The 20,556-nt window shown below is 38.8% G+C and overlaps 1 protein-coding gene across 2 annotated transcripts; it reads right to left on the reverse strand.

Annotated features, from left to right (window-relative positions):
• Positions 1 to 1,335: 1,335 nt before the first annotated feature.
• On the reverse strand, positions 1,336 to 19,067 carry TGDS (TDP-glucose 4,6-dehydratase). Of its 2 annotated transcripts, XM_059042320.2 has the most exons (12): positions 18,798 to 19,067; positions 16,784 to 16,850; positions 15,660 to 15,728; positions 14,495 to 14,585; positions 11,298 to 11,440; positions 8,960 to 9,058; positions 7,912 to 7,971; positions 6,530 to 6,573; positions 5,762 to 5,927; positions 4,190 to 4,248; positions 3,340 to 3,437; positions 1,336 to 2,083 (listed from the first exon to the last, which is right to left on the reverse strand). In XM_059042320.2, exons 1-12 carry the CDS (start codon positions 18,881 to 18,883, stop codon positions 2,013 to 2,015), a joined length of 1,053 nt encoding a protein of 350 aa, XP_058898303.1. In that variant the 5' UTR covers positions 18,884 to 19,067; the 3' UTR covers positions 1,336 to 2,012. The 2 variants fall into 2 exon arrangements, with proteins under 2 accessions (XP_058898303.1, XP_066872465.1); XM_067016364.1 differs by lacking the exon at positions 15,660 to 15,728 and having other exon boundaries at positions 18,798 to 18,958.
• Between the last annotated feature and the right edge of the window lie 1,489 nt (positions 19,068 to 20,556).

Raw genomic sequence — 20,556 nt, forward strand, 5'->3', positions numbered from 1 at the left:
TTTATTTATTTATTTATTTATTGCGGTACGCGGGCCTCTCACTGCTGTGGCCTCTCCCGTTGCGGAGCACAGGCTCCGGACGCGCAGGCTCAGCGGCCGTGGCTCACGGGCCCAGCCGCTCCGCGGCACGTGGGATCTTCCCGGATCGGGGCACGAACCCGTGTGCCCCGCGTCGGTAGGCGGACTCTCAACGACTGCGCCACCAGGGAAGCCCAACTTAGCCGATTTCTTTTCTGAGGTTTTTCTTTTTTTTAATTTTAAGACAATTTTTTTAGAGTTTTAGGTTTATCACAAAATCGAGAGGGAGGTACAGAGATTTCTCATATACTCCCTGTCCCTACATATGCACAGTCTCCCTCATTATCAACATCATTCACCAGCATGGTGCTTTTTTTTTTTTTTTTTTTTTTTTTTTTTTTTTTACCAAGGATGAATCCAAATTGACATACCATAATCACGCCAAGGACATAGTTTATCTTAGGGTTCACTCTTGGTGTTATCTATACGTTCTGTGGGTTTGGAGAAATGTAAATTGACATATGGACATCATCATATTATCATACAGGGTATCTTCACTGCCTGAAAGAGCACAAAAATATGTGCAGGAACAAATGACACAGAACAAGTGTTTTTATTTTGTCAGCTACCCTCAATGACCAAACTCCACCAAAGACTATTTGCTCTCAGTTGCTCCCATTTTCTGCCTGTAACTTCCTGCAGTTGTCTTCCTGAGATCTTACCCCCGCTCCCTTCGGCCCTCTCCCCTCTCCATTTTCTCTAGAGCTACAGGCTAGCTCCAAGAAGCATTTCTTCCCTACACACCTAAGACCAGGGGACCATCGTTTCATTCCATCTCACTCAACTCTAGTCCCTGGGCCTCACACTGAGCCCAGCTCTGGCTCAATCTATTTCGACACATAGCAGAATTCTGCAACTACGGTGTTCGGCCTCAGTTTGTGTTTCACGCCTGTTTGGCAAATCCCCTTAATAATTTTCAGTCTGCTTACTGCACTTTTCCCAGTCTCCACAGGCCCCCAAGCAAGCCTCATGCCACTCCTATCGCCCTCCTGCAACCACCTCTGGGTTAATAACCTTGCTTCCTACTCCACAGAGAAAACAAGGCACCAGTCACACACTGAGGCCAGAAAGCTGGGCATAGTCTTTGACCCTTTTCCTTTTCTGAATGTAATATCCGGTCAGTTACCCTTTTAAATCATCTTAAAGTCTTTAGGGAAGAGAGGAACTAAAAATACATGATAATCAAGTATTTAAAAAAATTTTTTACAGCAAAACAAAAACACACATTACTTTAAAAAAAGTCACATTATACATTAATACATTAAAGTATTGATAATTTTATAAATAAAATCATTTTAAACAGTAAATACATGATAAAATTCCTCTGATACAAGATTACTTACATAGTTCAATGACCAATTTTGAAAATATAAAAACGACATCCTTCTTTTAAAAAATATTTAACTTAATTGTACAAAATTATCAAATAAAAAGTGCTAGATATGCTTCCATTTGTTCCATTTTTAAAGCAACTGTAGCACATCAGACCTTAAAAAGATAAATCAGGGCAAAAGGCTCATCCTATACTGCCTAAAAAACTTCAGAGACTGTCTAGGCAGTGGGAAAGGATGGGAAGCTGAGTTCAATGCCAGCGAAGGCTGTCATCTGCCCAGAGCTTTTCCCTGTCCTTGTTCTCAGAACCAGGAGATTCCTCCTTCCTGGCCCGCACCTACAGAAGGGTCTTTCTATGCTTACTGGTTCCTAATTTTTAGGAGAAAAGGTTTCTGAGAGAATTTTGATATTTAAATCCTATGCTAATACCGAACCTCTTCTAAAGACTGAGGCATTTTACATTTGAATTTTATACAAAAAGTCATAATCTAAGTCCAAATGAAAAGAGGACACTTCATTTGGTCGCTTGATTTCATATCACTTGTTGAGGTAGGATAAGTTTCTTCTTTCTCTGAAAACTGTCCCGACTGCACAAACGGTGGCTATACAGGAAAGGGTTCTAATGCCTTTTCTGCATTCTTCCAGTTGTGAAAATTCTCTCTGTACCACTCAACTGATAAAACAAAAAGACAATAATAAAAAATAAAAAACTAAACGTCAGTTAACCAATATTTACTGAGTTCCTGCTAAGTAAGACAAGCCTTGCCCATCAGCTAATGTGTAGGCAAGGACTGCCTAATGATGAAAACAATTTGATTTTGAACTAACCAATGATGTTAATCAGAAGATATTTCATCACTTGAAAACGTAGATTTAAAAATCAACAATTTCTTTTCCTTTTAACTTCAAAAGTCCTTCAATACTGAATTTGCTGGTACAAGTATTAAAACATTCTAATTTTAGGGAATTCAGGGGGAAAGGGAGATAAGTCACTTGTACTGGTTTTAAAGTCATAGGAAAAAAAGTGTAGTATTTTGTTAATGTAAACATCACAATACTACATGGTAGGCACAGTGAGATGATGTCAACTTCCTTTTCTTAATATGTAAAATTATTTTATGTTGCTGTCCTATTAATAAAGTTTTTTTAGTTGAAAAATAATAAAGTATCTTTGAATTTGCTTTTTCTATTTTTTTTTTTGGGGGGGGGTGCTGTGCTATGTGCGCAGCTTACAAAATCTTAGTTTCCTGACTGGGGCCCACAGCAGTGAAAGCACGGAGTCCTAACCACTGGACCACCAGGGAAGTCCCTGAATTTGCTTTTTAAAATTCAACACAAATATTTTGTATGTCAAGCTCTGAACTGAGACTTTTTCCTACACTTGAGCATCTTTTCTCTTGAGTACATTTCTAAACAGAATTTAACATATATGCACAGACTATATATACACTTATTTTAATGGCTATTTCTGCACATATTAAATTTGCTCCCTGTTTGTTTGTTTCAGTATAAAAAGACTCAAGACGCTCAAAGACGGCAACTGTCTCTATTTCACCAAATCTCAGATGCCTGATCTTAAGATGGACCATTACTTTACACATTAGTAAGAAAGAAAAAAAGTTGAAATAATAATTATAAGACACTAGTGATTGTAAAACACATACCTCTCAAGGATGTGAAAAAATGTGCATCTGAGAATCAATGAAATAGGTATCTGATAAATGCTAGTAAGACAAAGGAAGCCTAATCGGAAGTTAGTCTATGAAATTCAGGATACTTAATTACTAACGTTAGAAATACATTAAATGTAAAAATTTGAAAAGTGAAAGTGATTCACCACAACAGTTTGTAGTGTCCTAAAATAAATTACTGTGCCTTAAAATTTTTCTGATTCTCCCCCTCCCCCCAAATGATCAATTCACAACATACTTGTTTTCTTTATTCCTTCTTTCCAAGGCACTTTAGGTCTCCATCCTAAGCCATGTATTTTTTCTGATTTCATTGGATATCTCATGTCATTGGTAGGTCTTGGAAAACAAAACAGATTTAAAATGATACTGTGGATATATATTTACAAATGTATTTATTTACCTATTTTTGGCCCTGCTGCATGGCTTGTAGGATCTTCGTTCCCAGACTAGGAACTAAACTCAGGCCCTCGGCAGTGAAAGCGTGGAGTCCTAACCACTGAACCACCAGGCAATTCCCTATTTACAAATTTAAATACTGAGAGAAATAATGTGTGCCCATAATTCAAATTTTCTCTCAAAAATTCTCCCTGATGACACACTTATATATTTGTAAAATAAAGTATATGTTAAAAATCATCTATAATCCAGAAGCCTAACCCTCTCTGTGGCTTACCCTTTCCTCATTTCAACCACAATCTAGGTATGAATGCAACGTCTCATACCTAAATGTTCGATGAATTAATGAATAAATACACATAAACTTGTTAGGACTCATGTTCCATGCCCTGGGTCTGGTAGTTTATATACACTATAAATTAAATTTAAAAATACTTCCATAAGCAAAACACTATTATCCCTATTTCACACTCAAGGAAATCTCAGACTTGGAAAGGGTCAATAACTTTCTTTAAGTCACACAGCTAATAATAATGCTACAGTTTATTGTTATGACATTTATAATCAGGAAAAAACATTTTAGCAGAAAGCTCAAAAAAGATGAACTTTTCTGGGTAGGTCCATACATTTTATAATCTTATAAGTACCTAAGATTTCACAACCTTTCCCCAATGTTTTAACTTGTTACTCACCTATCATTAACATAATCAACCCAGTTTTCCATTTCAGACTCTGAATTGGTCTCTTTGATCTGTCAAAATGGAGAAGACCTTCGAGTCAAATTATAAAGTGAGACCAGAGAATAAAATGGTATTCAACAACTGATTCAAAAGACAAGAAAAACCACCTCCTCCAAGTGGGGAAGACAGCTAAGACGAATAGCATTTTATTAACACTTTCCATACTTTATAACCTGAATTCCATCTGAAGCTCAGAGAGAATACACATTATATAGACTATAGAAGAAAATGCACTTTTTTTTTGGCTTTTGGTTATGACTCAAGTGTGCTACTGCGATTTAAAATAAGAAAAATATATTTGGTGTTCATCCCTGCTCCTGGCACAGAGTTCCTAAAACCTTTGGAATTTCCTGGTGATGAGAAATAAAGGTGTCTTTTGCTGTTCGTAAGTTCCTTTCAACCACACCAGAGTTCAGGTTAATACGTGATTTTTGGAAAGCACCGAAGGATGAAGACTGCTTGCCAACGGAACCAACCACGTGATTGGAGAGATGGAACCAACCACGTGATTGGAGAGATGGAACCAACCACGTGATTGGAGAGATGGAACCAACCACGTGATTGGAGAGATGGAACTCGGCCTCCCTGCCCCCACCTCCAGGGAGGAGAAGGGGACCAGAAGTGGAACTAATCATCAGTGGCCATGATTCAGTCAATCATGCCTACTTAATGAAGCCTTCATAAAAACCCAAGAGGAGAGCTTCCAGGCTGCTGAACACACGGAGGTGCTGGGAAGGTGGCACACCCGGAGAGGGCAGGAAGCTCCACACCCTTTCCCTCCTATCTTGCCCTATGCATCTCCTCCATCCTTTGTAATAAACCGGTAATCTAGTGGGTAAACTATTTTCCTGAGTTCTGTGAGCCCCTGTAGCAAATTACCTCAGACTTATATACCTCATTGATCAAAAGCACAGGTGACAGCCAGGTCTCGGGGTTGACATGTGAAGTGAGAGCAGTCCTGTGAGACTGAGCCCTTAACCTGTGGGATCTGACACCATCTCCAGATAGATAATGTCAGAATTGAGTTAAATTGTAGGATACCAAGCTGGCGTCTGAGAACTGCTGGGCGTGGAAAACTCACACGTTTGGAGGACAGAGTATTCTGTTAGTGTAAAGGAAAACAAATTTTTTCCATTCGTTCAGTCGCTCTTTTTACTGAATCCTGAGATTTATAATTGATGCTCACTAGTACAGAAAAACACTCATAACTATTATCTATATATCAGTGTTCCTTGATGCTAGGACGTACAATTTAACATTCGATTTTCTGAAATTGAATGTCTTATAATGGGTGTGCACATTTAATGTCGTGGAATTTTTTTCCTGAAAAGCTGTGACTAAAGATGCAGTTTCAAATAATGACGCATTTCGGCATACATATGGAATTATGAAGTTCCTTTTTTTTAACCGGTTCATTTTTCAAATGCGTAAACTGTAAATTGTTGATTTTGACAAAATTAGTGATTACTGTCACTAATTTAGTGACAATTTTGAAAATACTACCCTTTTATAATATATACTTACCAGTTGTATTAGTTCTTTGGCAAGCTGGAGAACTGACATTTCAAAATTGGTTCCAATATTATAAATTTCACCTGGTTTTCCCTTTTTGAGGACAGTGAGAAATGCTTCTACTACATCAGTAGCATAAAGGAAGTTTCTTGTTTGAAGTCCTGATCCATGAATGCAGCTAAAAAGATGAAATGAAAGGGAATCATAAAGTGTAAAAAAAAGTAAGCTCTCCCAAACCAGGGTAAGGCAATGATTGGGTACAATTCCAGAGAAGGCAATTCCCATGAAGATCCTAGACATCTCTTACTGAATATACAAATTCTCATGACTTCCAGACTTTATCCACAATTCTTAACTGACCTCCAAACCCTCTGTGGGTGCTCACTAGGAAAGTGGCAAACATGTAAGTGACCCCTGCAGAAATATTTATTCATCGATTTTATACCTTAAGTTCATTTTGAAGACTATCTGCAGTTCAGTTAAATCGTTTGAAAAAGTAAAATTATATAAAGATAGATGACAAATTTTAATGCTATAACTCAAAGTTTTAGGATGGATTATTTAAGAGTTAAAATGGTCTTAGTAATCAAATTATAAAGATGAATTATACATTATAATTATCTTTAAAACTATTACACTGACTGTAGAAGGAATTCTTAAATTTGTTGGGACATTAAATCCTAAGGCCTCCAACTCTAACACTTTATGATTTTCAAGAAAGACTGGCGCTAAATACTCTAGCATACCAGAAGAACATGGGTACAAAGGTAAATAACATACCATTTCCTGTTGTGTTGAAGTAAAGATATAAATTTTGGAATAACCTAAAAGAATATTTAAATTATCATTTCAGACTTTGGAAATTCATTCATTAATATAAACCTGAACTCATCATAAGATTAAAAGATTATTATTGTTAAGAGATACACTTCTGGGCAAATTCTAATTCTTATCAGGAGTTCAAGAAACATTTATTATAATTCTGATAAGTAAAAGAACTATAAGATTGTTTCCTATTTCAAAACTACCAGTCATGTGCTAGATAAAAATGAAGATAAAATGATATAAATAGTGAAAAAGTTCAGAAAAAATCTTCCTGAACAGTTTGCTCTCACTGCAAGCTCACTTTTGTGTTGATTTTATACGAGCAGGAATCACACACTTTTTACTTTACAGACAGTAGCTATTCAATAAGTGCTCGTGAAATTAATAAAAAGTAATTCCAGTGCCACTGGATTCAAATAAAATTTATGTTAAACATGGTGAGATAAGAAATTATTGAATTTATAATAAGTGTTTAAAAATTAAGCCAAATATATATTAACATTGGCAGATCACGATAGGCCCTTTCCTTTGGGCAGACAGATCAAGGCAACCAGCGGCTAAGAAGTGAGAAAACCCAGCTCTAAATTTAGGCAGTGAGATATATGTATAACTGATTCACTCTGCTGTACACCTGAAACTAACACAACATTGTAAATCAACTACACTCCAATAAAAATTTTAACAAATAAATAAATTTAGGCAGTGAGACTAGTCGTTACTTAACATTGGGCTTAATGATACAGAATCAACCGCACACATTTTCAGCCTTTTAACTACATTTCTTTATTTGCTAAACTACTTTCTGGACGACATTCAGGCCTGAAACAATACAGAGGAGCTGCGGAACAGCTAATCGGCTGCCTTTAAGACACGTTTATGTACAAGCTTCCTGCATCACTCTCTAACTAGCGTCTTCGTTCCTGGACAGCCTGACATATGGTCTGACTGCATACTAGGAAGGAGTCTTCACTGGTGAGACAGTAGTGATGGGGGTACTCTATAGGGTTTTAGAATCCTGCAAAGTACAAGGCATTTTCACATACATCATCTCACTGGACTCTTCAAAAATCCTTCCTAAGTATTATCACTACCCGTCAATTTAAAGACACTGCTCAAAGGACCTAAGGTCACCCCAGCTGCTGAGTATCAAGTTGAGACTTAAACTCAAGTTTTCAAACTCTAAACATGATAAGATTTGTATGTAGCCTATAAAGCATTTATAATTATGGTTAATTGCAACATAAATTATTTTGGACAAATAACTGAAGAGAGATTATTTTAAATAATGAGAAGTTACAATCACTAAAACACGTCAGAAATTCAAAAGTAAAATGTACCTTTTCTGGATATTGATGTGGTCCATAAACATTGCTGCTTCGTGTGATGACAACTGGAAACTTAAGGTAATGGAAACATTAAGGTAATGGAAACATTAAGGTAATGGAAAGGTCCAATAATGATGATGATCTAAAGATAAGCAGTTTTAACATATGGGCACTTTTGACTGAATAATTCCACACATCTTAAGGACAGAAGCAAAGGGATTTTTTTTTTCTAATGTAAGGTTCCTGAAAAGACAGGAGAGGACAGGATTCAGATAAAGGGAGAGGTTCCAAAAGGAAGAAGAGGAAGAGTCTCTTCACTGGGACAAGGGAAGGATGAATAGAGATGGAGGCGGGTTTGTAGGTCCGAGAGCAGGAAATTAAGGACACTTCTACCTGATTATTTCAGAGACCACCTGAGATGTTAAACTTCAAGTTGGCTTTCTCTGTTGGACCAATCCTTACAAATAAAAAGAGCGTCCGTGGAGGGAAAAGACCAACGCTACTGGAACACAAAAGGCTAGAGATGCTGAAGCAATTCCTTGGTTCGCCTTTCTGACCCAGTCCCTAATAACTCTGGAAGATCAGGGGGAAGCCAAGGGCAGGGGGGGTTCCAGCTGATGATTCACAGTGGGCAGGGCTCCTGCACGGACACTGACACAGCCACTGGGGTAAGTCTATCTCCCTTTCACGAGGGGCCGAGAGCAGCAGTGGCTGGTGAGGGCCTCTGCCCTCCCTCCGTCTTCCTTCACTCAGAGGGCTCCTGGGAATCAGGACATTCCAACAGGGCTTTTCACTCTAGCTGTAACACTCTACCTATTAGTGAAGCAGAAAAAATATATATACATAAATTATTCCTTTAAATGATGAACTGGATAGGAAGAAGTAGGTCCCTGCTTTGTCCACACAATATAGGAAATCAGTTTTTTAAACTGCTCAACATATCACTTTTCTTAATCTATGTCTGCCATCCTGAAAATGAAATGTTGCTAATGCTAACTTGGAGTTTTAACACCCAAGTCCAAAGAAAAATGACCCTAGAGTTTCTGAAGTCAGTTCTTACCCTGTATCGTTCCCAGTAAGACTGTACAAAACACTCAGCAGCTGCTTTAGATGATGCATAAGGATTTGTAGGTTGTTTGGGAGAAGATTCATCAAATTCCTAATTTTAAAAAGACATATTAAAAAAAAAAGTATTATGTATACTTTCTAAGTAGAAAAATCAGAGAACATATTACAAACTTGAAATGTAAATCAGTACATTTAAAAAACATTTATTGAGGACGTCCCTGGTGGTGCAGTGGTTAAGAATCTTGCCAATGCAAGGGACACGGGTTCGATCCCTGGTCCAGGAAGATCCCACATGTCGTGGAGCAACTAAGCCAGTGCGCCATGACTACTGAGCCTGCACTCTAGATCCTGCGAGCCACAACTACTGAGCCCACGCGCCGCAACTACTGAGGCCCACGCACCTAGAGCCCACGCTCCGCAACAAGAGAAGCCATTGCAGTGAGAAGCCCATGTACCGCAAGGAAGAGTAGCCCCCACTTGCCGCAACTAGAGAAAGTCCGCAGAGCAACAAAGACCAAACACAGCCAAAAAAAAAAAAAAAAAAAAAAATTTATTGAAACCCAACTATGTGCCTGGCATTTTTCTAAGCACTTTACATGTAGTAACTTCCTTAAAGTTCACAACAACCCTGTAGAACAGGCAGACAGAACAGCAAGTGCAAAGGCCCTGAGACACACTGTGTCCAATGGAACTACAAGGAGGCTAGTGTGAGGGAAGAGGAATGCGAAATGAGGTCTGAAAGCTAGAGGCCAGAGCATGTGGAACCTTGAAGGCCACTGTCAAAACACTGATGGGTTTTGATGAGAGTAATATCATGATCTGACTTATATCTTAAAAAGCATTCTGGCTACTGTGTCAGATCTGATGTAAGCTGACAGGAGTACAAGAAGGAAGAAGCTTACCTGATAAAAATTGCAAAGAGAGTTTGCAAATGGCTGGTCCTCAGAAGTGGGATTGGGCACTGAGGAGAAGTGGTCCGGGTCTGCTTTTTCTCATTATAAGTCTTTTCAAACTACTTGTTTTTTTTTTTTTTTTTTTTACCACTATGTACGTGTTTTGGTAAATAAATGCATTTAAAAAATAAAACAAAACAAAATGAGGTCATTGTAAACACTGACTATGAAAAATACAGACTGGAGAATGGAGCCTCTCTTTGCATAAAAAAGTATAATGTTTACCAATGATTAACAAAGGAGAACAGATTCCAGTTTCTACAACAATTTCGCACTCACTCCTTGACAGTGCAACATGCTTTGCTGAGCGGAAGAGAAGGGAGACAGGCCTTATTTTGCAGCGTAACTTACACATACTCTGGCCCGTGGAAACGACATTCATGACGTAAGTAAGACTGGGCGATCAGGGAAAAGTTGCTGCTCGCTTGAAGAGTAGGTCAGTCAAATTACATATATAAATCTGTGCCAGACTAGGCTGTGGCTCCCCATTTGGAGTGGTATTATTCGATTTGAACAGAAGACACAACGGAATAATATTCTGGGGAGTCCCGTAAGTGTGTATAATCAGAAGATGAAAAAGTCCAGAGTAGGATTTCGTAAGACAGGTTTGTATGGTGGTACAGGGTGAGGAGGTGAAACAGTCATTTTCTTTTTATAACATCTGCTTTATTTATTTATTTAATTTATTTATTTTTGGCTGCACTGGGTCTTTGTTGCTGTGCGCGGGCTTTCTCTAGTTGCGGTGAGCGGGGGCTACTCTTCGTTGCGGTGCGCGGGCGTCTCATAGCGGTGGCTTCTCTTGTTGCGGAGCAAGGGCTCTAGGTGCGCGGGCTTCAGTAGTTGTGGCGCAGGGCTTCCCTAGTGGCTCAGTGGTTAAGAATCCTCCTGCCAATGCAGGGGGCATGGGTTCGAGCCCTGGTCTGGGAAGATCCCACATGCTGTGGAGCAACTAAGTCCGTGCTCCACAGTTACTGAGCCTGTGCTCTAGAGCCCGTGAGCCACAACTACTGAGCCCACGTGCTGCAACTACTGAAGCCCACATGCTTAGAACCTGTGCTCCGCAACAAGAGAAGCCACCGCAATGACAAACCCGCGCACCACAACGAAGAGTAGCCCCTGCTCGCCACAACTAGAGAAAGCCCGTGTGCAGCAACGAAGACCCAATGCAGCCAAAAATAAATAAATATTAAAAATTATTTTTTAAAAAAAGTAGTTGTGGCGCATGGGCTCAGTAGTTGTGGCGCACAGGCTTAGCTGCTCTGCAGCATGTGGGATCTTGCCGGACCAGGGCTTGAACCCGTGTCCTCTACATTGGCAGGCGGACTCCTAACCACTGCACCACCAGGGAAGTCCAAAACAGTCATTTTCTAAGCTCACCTTATCAAGACTGCCTCCATAGACCTCATCTGTGCTGACATAAATAAATTTCTCCACTCTGGCTTCATGAGCAGCACTTACCAAAACGTGAGTGCCATAAACATTAACATACGTAAACTCAAAGGCACGGACAAATGAAAGATCTAAAAAAAAGAAGAAAGAAAAAGCTAGAATTCCACTCAAGGGACAAAGCAAATACTAAACAGTAGACTCACGCTTAAGGAAAGGTCTATTCACTTTTCTTCATTCACCACAACTGCAACGGTGTTAAAAATAACATAACGTGCATTGCTATTTATGATTTCTTTAAGCCCAAATTACATAGTACATGTGAATTCTTAGAACCTAGAAAACTATCAGTGCTATATTTGCAGGAAACACTTTTTTTTAAATTCAAAATAGAAATGATACATCTAAAATTTAAAATGCTCTTAAATTTAAAAAAATTTTGTAACTAAAAGGTAGGAGGGTTTGCTTTGCTGGTATCGAGAATTATTATAAAGTTACAGTAATTACAGTGTGGTAATGGCATAAGGATAGACAAAGACCAATGGAACAGAACAGGAGCCCAGAAACAGAACCATGCATATGTGGGTACTTGATCTCCAATAGAGGTGGCAATGGGGAAAGGTTGAATTCTTTCAATAAATGGTGGTGGGTCAAACTGATATTCATATGGGGAAAGAATCTGAATGTAGAAGGCAAAACAATAACGTTTATGAAAAGAATATAAGAGAATATCTCCATGACCTTGGAGGTAGGAAAAGAGTTCTTACACAGAACACAAAGAGCACTAGCCATAAAGGAAAAGGCTGATAAACTGGACTACACTGAAATGAAGAATTTCAAATCATCACAAGATATCATTAAGAAAGTGAAAAGGCAGGGACATTCCTGGCAGTCTGGTGGTTAGGACTTAGCACTCTCACTGCCAAGGGCCTGGGATCAACCCCTGGTTGGGGAACTCAGATCGCACAACGCAGCTGAGGTGAGGTGACGTGACATGATGTGACATGAGTTGAGGTGGGGTGAGATGAGATGGGATAAAATAAAACAGAAAGGAAGTGAAAAGGCAAATCACAGATTGGAAAAAAGGCAGTGGAAAAGGTTTGAACTCAGAATATATGAAGGACTTAGAAAAACCTGTAAGGAGAAAACTGACAACCCACTTGAAAATGGTAAACAGACTAACACAGAAACTTTCTAAAGAGATATACAAATAGGAGAGGGAGGAGGATAATCCAGTAAACAAATGCAAAGGTTTTTAACATCATTAATAATCAGGGAAAAATATAATAAACCCACCAAAGATTGACAACAGGAAGTACTGGTAAGCATCTCATAAACTGTTTGAAGGAAAACCACTTGATCATTAACCAAGTAGAAAGATTTGTTCTACCAGACATGGAAACACTACATTAGTCAACATACTGTGTGATCAGCACAGGCACAGACAGATAGACAAATGGGGAGCTGAGAAACAGATACTCATATAGATGCTTGATACATGACACTGCAGTGGGAACTGGTGAACTTTCCCATAAGTGGCAGAGGTCCAATTGGTATTCCAATAGACAAAAATGAAATTGGATTCTTATCTCACAGTGCATATAAGAATGAGTTTCAGCTGGATTACAAATCTAAATGTGAAAGGCAAAACTATAAAGCTTTTCAAAGCTAACCCAGAAGAATATCTTCATGACCTTGGGGTAAAAGAGAATTTCTTAAGACCCAAAAAGTATCAACCATACCATAAAAGATATACAAATTCACTGAGAATTTATATAAGAACATCTGTTCATCAAAACACACTAGCAAAAAGATGAAAAAATAGCCACAGAGTGGGAGAAGATATATATAATACACATAATAAAGGACTAGTATCCAGTGTGTGTGTGTGTGTGTGTATACACACATACACACACATATATATATACACACACATGAATATACTCCAACAAATCAATGAGAATTGATTTTAAATTTTTTAAATGGGCAAAAGATTTCAACAGCATTTCACAAAAGAAGAAACCGAAATTATTAATAAACATATAAAAAGTACACAGCTTCATCAGTAATCAGGGAAATACAAATTAAAACCACAATCAGATGCCACTCTACACACTACTCAGATTGACAAAAATGGAAAAGACTGACAAAACTAAACTTTGGTGAGACCTAGAATAACAGAAGGTTGCATATACTCCTCCAGGAGGAGAAACTGGTACAACTGCTTTGGAATATAGTTGGAAATTATCTCCATGTTGAAGTGTGCAGATCTTACAACTCCAGTTATATATTGAGAGAAATGTGTATTTATGTGTACCAAGATGCATGTGTAAGAATGCTCATTGTTCAAAATTGCTCCAACGTGCAAACAATCCAAATGTCCAGCAAGAGAAAAACAGACACAGGAATTGTGGTATATACTTAGAATGGAATATTGCATGTCACTGACAGGGAACAAATTATACCTACACCCAACTGCATGGATGAATCTACAAGGATGAAAAAGCAAGACCAAAACCCTTCATGTTATCTTATCTACGCATTTTTATAAAATCTAAAAACAGGCAAAACTAACCTATACTGTTTAGAGATAAATACAGAGACAGTAAAACTGCAGAGAACACCAAGGGAAATTGTAACTTAAAAATCAGGTAATAAGGCAGTAGTAATACTACTACTAAAGAGGGTTCAGCAACATTCTTTTGTTTAGGTGATGGCTACATGAGTATTCACATTATCATTATTCATTTAACCTTACTTCTAAATTCTTCTGAATATATATTACATTTCACAATATAAAATGTTAGACAAATTATTAGAAGATATCTTAGGACAAAACAGTACAGATAATATAATGTTCAACTGTGTATCTACCACCCACCTTAAGAAAAACAACATAAAAATACAGCTGCAGGTCCATTTCCCCAGAAGTAATCACTATTCTGGATTTGGCTAAACTCAGTTTTAAGATAACATTCAAGGCGACATTTTACCCTACGCTAACACAAGGGATCTGAAGAGCGCCAAGTAGCTAGATGACAGAGTGACTGTGGACTTTTCTGGTAAAACATGGTATATGTTCTTTCACATACATTAAGTACCTACTTGTTCAACCTCGTTATTGGACCTTGATTTTGGCTAGTTAGCCACTGGAGAAAAACATTTGCCCATCATAAAACAATGCTTACCTACATGCGTTTGTGCCGCAAAATGTAGTACTATGTCTATTTTCTCTACTTCAAAAAGTAGTTTCACGAAGTGAGAATCACATATGTCACCCTATATAAAAAAAACAAACATGAAAAAACTAAGTTTCATTGAGCACTCCCAACCATAATAACCATTTTACTTCATGAACAAAAACATGATAAGAAAAAAAATTTATCCCCCCCCGAGGTATAAAAGAGAATATCTTGAAAATTCAACTGAGGGGTCAGATACAGTAATGAGGTATTTCTTCAGCATCCTAGGGTACCAGATATTCAATTCAAAATATGTTTTTGCAAATAAGTGTCTAAAAGAGTATTTTTTTTAGCACCAACTACTTCTGTGGACTGTGCTAGCTTTTTTCTTAACATTCTTGCCAACCTAAGGTAACTATGTTAACGGAAAAAATTTAAACATACTTTTAAAAGTTTGAGATAACCACTACTGAAATATATCCAAAGTAAGTAAAACAAGTGGAATGATGGATTTCACCACAACTAAGTAAACTTATGAGTATTTTTAATGTTATATGTACGTTTAGTTCTAAAAATACGTATTCTCAACAATTCTTCAGTGAGTAAAGGAGACACTTTCAGATAGAAGAAAAGAATTATGAAATGTTTGCTTAGTATATTCTTTAAGATTTGTGGTTAAAAAGAGAGTTTATAGAATCACTTTAAAAAATCATAAATCCTAAGGTACATTTCATTTGACATTAAAATTTCGCTTTCTGAATGAGTGACCTGGCTGCTTGGTTTATACTTTGGACTACCATGGACTTGTATGGTGGTTTTTGACTACTGACTGGTCTGAGTAATACCCTACTTTATACCAATCTCTTTAACTACCAGCAAGGCCTTATGAGGAAGGCTAGTGAGGACCTAAAAAATCACACACCATGGAATTTCAGTCAGCTACTCCTAGATCTGCCAAGGCACCAAAAATAACATGTAGCTTTATAGGCAGTATAAATCTATAAGTAATATTCTCTATAGCACATGGCACTTCTGGAAATTAAAAAGTTATTTAATAAGCATGCTTCCAAGCCCATATTATACAAGTTTACAAAGTCGAAAGATATAATGTCTAAATGACTAAAGAGGCACAGTATAAAATAATTATATAACTATAAGAATTCTTCCATACCTGTATAAATTTGTAATTTTGTTTATTAGAAATGGTTTCAAGATTCTTCAGGCTTGCACAGTAATCCAGCTTAAAATAAGTAAGGATGGGGGAAAAAACAACACAAAAAGTGATAATAGCTTTTCCTATAAAATATCAATTTATTTAAAATACTATAGATTTCTGATCATAACACAAAAACGTGTCTTCTTAAAGTGTTTGCTCTCGGTGTTTTTAGAAGTTTCTGATATCTTAAAAGTAAAAAACAAACAAAAATATGTAATTTTGTTACCTTTTCAAAATACAAAAAAATTAATTTTTATAAGACCCCCCTTTAAAAAATTTTCCTGCCCAGATTTGCCTTCAGCCACTGGGGGCTGTAAGAGTTCACCATTCCTTACTGAAAAGGAATTAGTCATTGAATACAATTACACCTGTGTTACACATATTGTAACTCATTATGCTTTTTCCTGAGTTAACTGTTGGTAAATCAGTGTATACAGATGGAGGAAAAAATTACTGTCCATGATATTACAGCAGGCATAAATTATTAAGACTTACAGATTACTTTTTGTCTCTCTCTCTCTATTTTTTACTATTATGTTTTATAAAATTAAGGTAACTAATTGTATCCTGTGTTTAAAGTCAACAACACAGTGATTACCAATCATGGCTTTCAGAATCTCCAGGGAACTTCCAATTATTACAGAAAAATTCTCAAAACTAAATTAATTTACGTGCACTTTAGTTTTTAAAATAAATATATAATTTTCAGGAGGTGGTAGTTATAAAATCATATAATAAAATAATCAGAGTATCTCAATGCCAAGAAAGGTTAATAATCACAAGATTACGCTAAATACTGAATTCAGAGTGAAGATTTTCTTTTAGTAAAAATACTGCACTTAAAACCTTTACGTTATGGGCTATCATAACAAATTTAAAAGTTTCAAAACTTTATGTAAGCTTTAAAACTGTATGAACACATAACTATATAGGCTCCTAAGCAGCTAAAATGACTAAATAAAAAAATAAAATATCACCAGGACAGGATTCTAATACTTTTTAAAAATATAAATAAGTTTCAGCACACAGGGCTCTTTTTTTTTTTTTTTAAACACAGAGTTCATTTTTATAAAACTTACCTTGTCTAGATTTATGATCATATAGTTTGGATAATCTTCTACTAAGGAGACAATCACATGTGATGCGCTATAGAGAAAAGCGTGTCTTGTTAGCAGAAAATTTAACCTTTTCCTTAAATTCTCAAACATTATCCTAAGTTGTTGAGTATTAGGAAACTATTCAAAGATACCTTCAAATTGTTGCAAGATAACAGAAATGATATAACTACGCTGAATATACACACATCCACTTAATCTTCTCAACAGTATTGATATACAAAGTCTTACACTCCCTTTACACTATGGTGAAGAGAATTTACTGGTCTTGGGTATAAGAAAATAATTAACCAAATGATGCTGTCCACGCATACTTTGAGCGTGGAAGTAAAGCAGTATCATAAACACAACGGGTGGTGTTCACTGCAGATGGACTTAAACGACAATGTGCCTTTTCAGAGACTGCAGGTATAACTATGTAAAAATTAAGCTGTTATGAGCATAGGAGTTGTCCATGTTCACAGTAGCCTACTGTAATTGCTCTTTCTTGGTATAAGTATTTGGTGGTGTAAAGTGGTAAACCTAGGTTTGCAAGGCTAAGAACTGCTGAAACCATCCTGAGGTTAGTGGCACACTGGGTTTTAGAGGACCCTGAAATAGAGCCAGAGGCATCTCTCAGTGAGATGATCCACCAGATTTTTATCACATACACCAAAACGCTGGGCTCCTAGGAACAAATTATGAATTCAGAGTTTGTACTTGACAGCCCTTTCACAGAACTTTCTAGGACATACCTTTCCTGGACCAGCACTGTACCAACCTTTTATGTCCATGCTCCCCTTTTCATTAAATGAAACTTGCCTGGTACCCTCCTCCAAGTCACTGTCCGACTGGAAGAGGTGATCTAATATACTAATGGGGGGGGGGCATTCCTCCAGGTGTTGAGGGAACCACAGTCTCTGCCCTCACTTGGTTTACATCCTAGGGTTGGGATGCAGGCAATAAGCAAGTAAACACAAACATGCAATACAGTTTCAGGTAGTGATAAGTGTGTTAGTTGGGAGAAGGGCTATTTTAGATAGGGTGGTCAGCTAAGGCCGGGAGGTGACCTATGCGTAAACATCTGAACTGAGTGATGCAAACAGCCTAAGCAAAGGGGAAGCAAGTGCAAAGTCTTCAAAATAGGGGAAACTAGCCTCCTGGGTTCCAGGAACTGCAAGAGGCCCAGAAAAGCAAGAGATGGAACGACAGGAGATCCGGTTTGAGCTTTAACACCTGAGAGTCTTCTAGACATGGTGTAGAGTTTGCATTTTATTCTAAGTCCGACAGGAATCTTTGGAGTGAAATTACGCACTTATTTACTTAATAAACACTGACTTGTGCGTGAGAGCAGGCTTTAAGGGAGCAAGAGTGCACCAATCAGGAGGCTACAGTAGCAGTCTAGGCAAAAGCAGACATTAACAGGGGCTAGGGTAACACAGGGGAGGAGGGTGAGAAGTGGTCTCTTTGGAAGGAGTGAGAGAAGACTTGCTGATTAAATATGGGTGTGAGAGGGAAAGAGGCTTCAAACGACTAGTACAGGTCAAAACACCGACAGAGGATTTTTTTTTAAGTCTGCTGAATAAATGAAACCCTTATCATAATCCCCAAACCGGTTCATGGAGCCTATACGTCCAAGGCCTGTGTATCGTGGGCCCTGGGCTCGGGTTGGGGCAGTTGGTGAGAAGCTTACTGCAAAGGCGGAGCACTCAGAAGAGTGACAGGTACCTCTCGGGCCAGGTAGAAGGGTGGACAAGTACCACAGCACTTTTGCTTCGTGTGGGAAGCGTTTAAAATAAGTCGTTCCAAAGAAGCCACGCACGTCTTCGCAGGCCGGTAAGTGGAGAGAAGGTGGGATGATCCTAGTCGTGCGTTAAGACCCTCCCCCTGTCAATCAGATCCCCAAAGCTGATCCCAAGTTGCCAAGGGCAAGCAGAGGCGCAGGGAAAGGTTGGGGTTTCTGGGGAGCCACTACTCTGCCAGCGGCGCCGTTACCTACATGAAACCAGCACCCCCGGTCACCAGGACCCGCTTCGCAAAGCCGTCGGGAGGACGCAAGGGCTCGGGCTGTCCCGTAGCCGACATCTCCCAGTTCAGCAGGGACTGGAACCGTAAAACGCCAGGTTTGTAGATCGTAGGGAAGTTCCACCGCGACTGCGACTTTTTGCGACGCGTCTCCCTCCCCGGACACGTTAACCGGGCAGGCAGCGGCCGCTTCCGGAGCTCGGGCTGACTTGTCCCCGCCCACTGAGGGCCGGGCCGGGCCTCCGGGTGTGCGGGCCGCGCAGCGCCCCTGCGCAGGCGCAGCTCTTCTGCCAACACGGAGGACTGGAGTGACTGGGGTAGCTGGGAAAGTAGGGTCTTAAAGGTTCCGGGGCAAATGACACCACCGTGGACTAGGCTTTACTTAGCTACACATGTGGTCGGAGTTAGGAATGATTAGCTTCTTTTCATTCTTGAACTACAGCGATCTCCACAGATTACTCACCGGTTGAGCTGAGAACTCCAGTTCTCTTAGTTCTCTTCTTGCAAACTGTGGGAGATTGGAATTGCAAAATGGCCTTTTACTTTCTCGTCGGCACCATGTACAGACAGTGCGGGCCGCTTGCAGTCGTGGTAAAGATGTTCCCTAGATCCTATCCTTAGATCTTTATCTACTGTTCTCCCTCTTGCTCACCCTGCCTCAGCCTCCCTGCCCTCCTTTGGTCTTCCTTGCATTTCCCAGGCATGCTTCTTCTCTTAGGCTTGGGTGCCCTTTCCTCAGATGTCTGCCTGGTTTTTACCCTCAGGCATCAGCTTGAATGCCACCCTAGTGGAGAGTCCCTCCTTGATCGCTCCAGTTAAAATAGCAAGCTGTACCCGAGCCCTGCCGAGCCACTTTACCCTTCTTTATTTTTCTCCATAGCCATCTTCAACATTTATGTTAAATCGTTCATTGTTACTGTTCCATGAAGGTAGGGCCTTTGTTTTGTTTCCTGCTATAATCCCAAGGCTTCAGGACCAGGCCAGGTACAGAATAAACCATCAGTAAATACTGTGTATTCAGATGAATAAATATCTTGGTTTTTTGTTTTTGTTTTCCACATAATGTGCTGGTAAAGTCTAAGAAGAATGGGAATACCCAGTATATGTGGATGTGTCATTTGTTACAACCATTCTGGGGGGCCAAGTGGTAACATACATGAAAAGTTCAAATGTACACACCACTCTATGATCCCCAAATTTCATGATGTATAATATAGATAATTGCAGAAAAACATGAGTATGTTCATTGCTATAATGAAAAACTGGATACAATCTAAATGCCTACTAGTATTGTCTCACTTCTTCAATGCAATGGGCTGATATATAGCCTTTAAAAAGCATGTACCAACATGGAATGAGGACCAAAATATATCGTGGTGAATACTTACGGTTCTATCTGACCAGACTTCCCTACCCTTTATCATCTCCCCAAGCTGACCCACCCAGGCAGACCACAGGATGTGCATCTGACTCACCATAGGCTAACTGAATCCTCTTCCTGGGATTGGAATTGGATTAAGGTTTTAGCATAGTCTGGTTGCTCTTCTTGAACTCTGAGGACCTATAAAACTTTGCAACTTGTTGGTAGCTATACTCATTCAAATGAAACGAGGAATCAAGAAGGCTGTCTTCAGTGAGAGAGAAAAACAAAGTTGATTATGAAGAGAAGAAAGAGAAGAAGAAATATTCACAGTATTCAAGGCCAGTGTTCAGATTTTTTTCCGGACCAATTT

The sequence above is a fragment of the Kogia breviceps genome, chromosome 16 (assembly GCF_026419965.1).
Source record: "Kogia breviceps isolate mKogBre1 chromosome 16, mKogBre1 haplotype 1, whole genome shotgun sequence".
Classification (NCBI taxonomy): Eukaryota; Metazoa; Chordata; class Mammalia; order Artiodactyla; family Physeteridae; genus Kogia; species Kogia breviceps.

Coding starts and splice junctions, on each gene's coding strand:
- TGDS (XM_059042320.2), bottom strand. CDS start 18,883: ATGTCGGCTACGGGACAGCCCGAGCCCTTGCGTCCTCCCGACGGCTTT. Junction 11,441..14,494: donor TGCGGCACAAACGCATGTAG/GTAAGCATTGTT, acceptor TCTTTTTTTTAG/ATCTTTCATTTGTCCGTGCC. Junction 9,059..11,297: donor ATGGAGGCAGTCTTGATAAG/GTGAGCTTAGAA, acceptor TTTTAAAATTAG/GAATTTGATGAATCTTCTCC.